General features: G+C 39.1%; 1 protein-coding gene across 2 annotated transcripts in view; it reads right to left on the bottom strand.

Annotated features, from left to right (window-relative positions):
- Positions 1-5,000, bottom strand: part of LOC311286250 (NLR family CARD domain-containing protein 3-like) — a 66,923-nt gene that overhangs the window by 42,868 nt on the left and 19,055 nt on the right. For both annotated transcript variants that reach the window (XR_014626514.1, XM_084402377.1), the window contains exons 4-6: positions 3,413-3,586; positions 369-542; positions 116-280 (exon numbers count right to left, since the gene is read on the bottom strand). Coding sequence is in view for 1 of the 2 variants with exons in the window: in XM_084402377.1 (XP_084258503.1) it covers positions 116-280; positions 369-542; positions 3,413-3,586 (513 nt within the window). In the remaining variant the exon portion in view is untranslated. The remainder of the gene's footprint in view (positions 1-115; positions 281-368; positions 543-3,412; positions 3,587-5,000) is intronic.

The following is a 5,000-nucleotide window of genomic DNA, read 5'->3' as shown; positions in this document are numbered from 1 at the left end:
AAACACATTAATCGGATATGGGGCAAGAACGTGTAAACGGACGGTCATATAGGCAACAAATCAGATTTGGGCATCAGGACCTGCAGTGTAAATGAGGCTTGCTTGTCCCACATACTTGAGTATCTGCAATGAGCAGTTTGGATCGTTCAGTTTGCCAGAGAGCAGCTTGACTCCTGGGTGATTGTAGCTCAGGTCCAGCTCTTTCAGGTGTGATGGGTTTAAACTCAGAGCTGAACACACATAACCACAGCCTTCCTCTGTCACCATACAGCCAGACAACCTACAGACACACAGTCAGACCATCTTCATACACACATCAACATTATGACCAGCAGACTGTAAATAATCTCTTATATATTCTTAAATACCTCAGAATCTGCAGCTTACAGTGTGGGCTCTTCAGTCCTTCAGAAATAATCTTCACTCCTGAATCCTGCAGGTCATTGTTCGTCAGGTCCAGCTCTCTCAGGTGTGAGGGGTTTGAACTCAGAGCTGAAGACACATAACCACAGCCTTCCTCTGTCACCATACAGCCAGACAACCTACACACACACACAGTCAGACCATCTTCAGACATACACAGTCAGATCATCAACAAAAAACTCACATGACTGGCAGACTGTTGTTGAAAACTTTTATTCCTTCATCGAAGCAAAACCAGGAGACGTTTGGGATCTCGTTCAAGTAGAAGTTATTCTTTATTGAGCGTGCTGCAGGTCTTCCAACTAGTCTGACTAATGTAACTTTACATATTGTCTTATAGGCATTTCAGTGGGCTGTCCTTAAAGGTGCTGACCTTACACACAGCCTTAGAGATGATCACTAAATCTAATCATCTAAAGACAATAGAGGCAATTACCCCCAACTGACTTCCCCAAATGGTATAAACACAAATGGTCACGGGAACTAAGACTAGGTAAACATTCACACACAGTTCAACTCTTAGTTGGAAGATCAAAAACTAACAAAACCCCTGACTATTACAATGTTTAGACAGCTGACTTCTAATCAGTAAATTGATGCCATCATGTTCACCTTGAATGCCCAATACAGTGTAGTTCACCTTAGTTTTTCATGTGATGTTATGTAAGGAAGTAGGATCAGCAGATCTTAAACATATTCTTAAATTTGTAATCCCACATTGTAAATTATCTATTATATGTTATTTTTTCAATTTCAGCGGACAAATATATACATTTATCAAGGCAGAAATGCTTCTTTACAATAAAACAAAAACATATACGTCAATACAGAGACAGCATTATAACCCATCATGTCTACCAATGGTCATGGAAATGAAATACTCAAGCTTATACAGATGTTTTGTGTTTTACACAAGAACAAGGGGAGCTATTACTTATAATTATAAAAAAAACATTACCTTACAGACCATTTATGCTTCAAAAAATGTCAGTGCGAATTGGTTTTATATAATCAATCATTTTTTACCATATTGAACAAATGTATTCTATCTGGGCTCTCAAGGAAAAGGAAATCTTTTCCATCACACGCATATATATGTGACCGATCACGGAAAGTAGGGACACAAGTCGGTTCTGGGGCATTTTGAGTTATTCATATTCTGAAAGTGTAGTCTCCAAGCTTTCCAACGATGTGTAACACATGGAAATCTGATAATATTTGGAGAAGTTGTGGCCATTTAAAGGTAGACACTCAAAAAAGCTCAAAGGGGAGAAAACAGCCTCTGAAGATTGTGCAGTTCTCACCTCTCTCTCCTGCTGGGAGTGACAATAGAGGCTCATTTACATCTCATTTAGATAAGCCATACCCCCTGTAAAGCTCCCCCCTGTAAAGCTGTAAAGTACAGGGGGGAGCAAAAAGGTCAGGAAAATGTGCCATCAAAGAAAAAAAAAAGGTTGCAAACAGGTAATATATAAATAAATGTCTCTTAGCATCTACCGATAAAACTGTATAGGCAACTTTTGTGTACACTGAATAAAAAATAAGATAAACTCTAGACAATGTTCAAATCAAAAACAGGATGTGCTGTGTGATATATATATACACTGTATATCTATATATATATATATATATATATATATATATATATATACATATATATACACATATATACTGTATATATATATGTATATGGTATGAGTAGGCTATGAATCAGAATCAGAATAGATTTTATTGCCATTGTCAATGAAAGGTTTCACAGACTAGGAATTTTCTTCGGTGTAGCCTACTCGTGCAACATGAAACAAAAAGCGCTGAAATGTGTTTTTTTTAAATCAAGTGATCAAAGTGCTCGTTGCCGCTGTGATCAGTGGCGCAGAATCAGATACAGTGTTTTCTCGTGTGGCTCGCGCACACACCGCACTGTCTTCACTCGACGCGCGCTTCAATCCGTTGTGGAAACTCTCTATTCGTTCTGTTGAAATCACAAAATAATTCAAACGTTTGCGTCTCCCTGCTTGATATACAACCACTGATGAACATAATCGTTTTGATGAGAGAAAAAAACTATACGAGAATAAAAAACCTACACGAGGGCGGAATCGAACTCATAACCTCTGAAACGGCTGGCCAAAGTTCTACCACTGTACCATTACAATACACGTTAGGTTCATCGGCGGATCTATGTATTGGCACTGACAACATTGTATTAGGCTACATCTCATTACACGACAAATTAAACCCCATGTAACCTACTATTTAAATCGATTGCTGGACATCGTAATGTTATTGGCGTCCATCTTCATTGAATTTTGAAATCAGATAGAGCCGACCAGAGCGCTGCATAATAAGTAGCCACGCCGGCTTATTCAGTATGGAAATACACACCGACAATGACACGCCCCTACTGCGTGCTAGAATCTCCGAAAAACAAGCCGATTTCAAACTCAAAATGTACGCTTTTAAATATACCAATACTGCTATCTCAAACATGGAGAAGCTTCTTCGTGATCTCAACTAACAGATTCTGCAAAAAAACGAAAATCACCAATTTTGAAAAAAAAAAACGCTTCTTTCTCATTTTGCTCGAAAGTTGTGCTGCCGACTTGTGTCTCTGGTTTCCGTGACGGGTCACACATATATATATATATATATATATATATAGTGTAATATGTCAATCCAATCATCAACTGTAAGTGGCTCTGGTTTTAGCCATTTCTTTGTAATTACTTTTTTACTGGCTGCCAGAAGAATTAACATCAGTTTCTTATCGATGTTATTCCACCCATCAAAAGAAATATTAGCCAGATGTAAACATTCACAATTACAAGGAATCGTCACCTCAAAAACAGCTTTCAAATTTCCTTCAGTCCCTTGCCAAAACTGGGTTAATTTCTGACACTCCACAAAAATATTATAATGGTTAGATTCCCTTTTCCCTTTGTATTCTTTTCTGTGTTGTGTGGTAAATCTCTTATATATTCTTAAATACCTCAGAATCTGCAGCTGACAGTGTGGGCTCTTCAGTCCTTCAGAAATAATCTTCACTCCTGAATCCTGCAGGTCATTGTTCGTCAGGTCCAGCTCTCTCAGGTGTGAGGGGTTTGAACTCAGAGCTGAAGACACATAACCATAGCCTTCCTCTGTCACCATACAGCCAGACAACCTACACACACACACACACACACACACGCACACACACACATCGACATTATGAACGGCAGACTGTAAATTATCTCTCATAGATAATCTTATCTCAGATTAGATTGGAACAATCAGAATAATATCCAGATCCATCTGACTTCTGACCTATAATGCTGCCTGAATCATAATCATACACTGTTCGTTCACTGGCTGGAGGAGAACTGCCCCCCCGACTGAGCCTGGTTTCTCTCAAGGTTGTTTTCTCCATTCGGCCCTGATGGAGTTTTGGTTTCTTGCCACTGTCGCCTTTTTTCACCTTTGTTGCCATTGGCTTTTGGCTTGCTTAATTGGGGACTAGTGTTGTCACGGTACCAACATTTCAGTATTCGGTACCAATACCAGTGAAAATCCACGGTTCTCTGTACCAATTTCGGTACCAAAGCTTAATTTAGATTAAATTTACATATAATAAAGTGTATATCACGGTTACAAATATGGAAACTGTAGTATTAAAAACACTTAACAATAAGATTATATTTGTTAGATAACATTAGATAAAATGACTTAACAATAAACAATAGTTATATACTGTCGCAATTATTCTCCTTGGGGTTAATTTAAAAATACATTTTTAAAATCAAAAGTTAACATTATTTAATGCACAATGAATGAAGTGAACAAACATGACCAATCAAGTGTTTGTATTAAATAACATTCACAAACATTAATTAATGTTGAAAAAATATATTGTTCACTCAATGTGTTGATGTTAGATAACGCATTAAGTAGGGATGGGGCCGATCCGATCCAGTATCGGTATCGGGACCGATACCAGCGTAATTCACGTATCGGATTTTCCCGATCCAACCTGCGGAGATTTCCGATATCCATGAGCCATGTATGCGCTTTAACGTTGTCTGCTGAAATGACTCCAAAAGTGATTCCCGCCGGCGAGTCTGTTAGCTGGCTGCAAACTGCGGAATGGATTTCCTGAAAGGAGGCGCGGCTCAATGAGACACAGAGTTATGAGACACGCCCCCGCTCAGGAAATCCATTCCGCAGTTTGCAGCGAGCTAGCAGGATAGCATTAAGCAGCATTGTGGTGGCTAACCAAAATGTCCGCTGTGTGGAAATATTTCACATTAGAAACACCGCAGAGCAAGACAGCTAAATGCAACGTTTGCAAAGCAATTATTCAGAGAGGCGGATGCTCCCTCGCGTCATTCAACACAACTAATGCAATAAAACACTTAAAAAAGCACCACGTTAAAGAACACGAGGATTTTTTAGCCAGCGGGCAGAAAGACAACGGGAGCCGTCAGGAATCACTTCTGGAGTCCTTCCAAAAGCAAGGTAAACTCCAGGCAGACAACGTAAAGGCTAAAGCGATTACCGAGAAGTTGCTCAACTTTATCGTACTCGATGACCAACCATTT

This window comes from Rutilus rutilus (genome assembly GCF_951802725.1).
Source record: "Rutilus rutilus genome assembly, chromosome: 2".
NCBI classification, from domain to species: Eukaryota; Metazoa; Chordata; class Actinopteri; order Cypriniformes; family Leuciscidae; genus Rutilus; species Rutilus rutilus.
The sequence above is the reverse complement of the archived record's forward strand: the minus strand, read 5'-3'. Positions and strand labels throughout refer to the sequence as shown.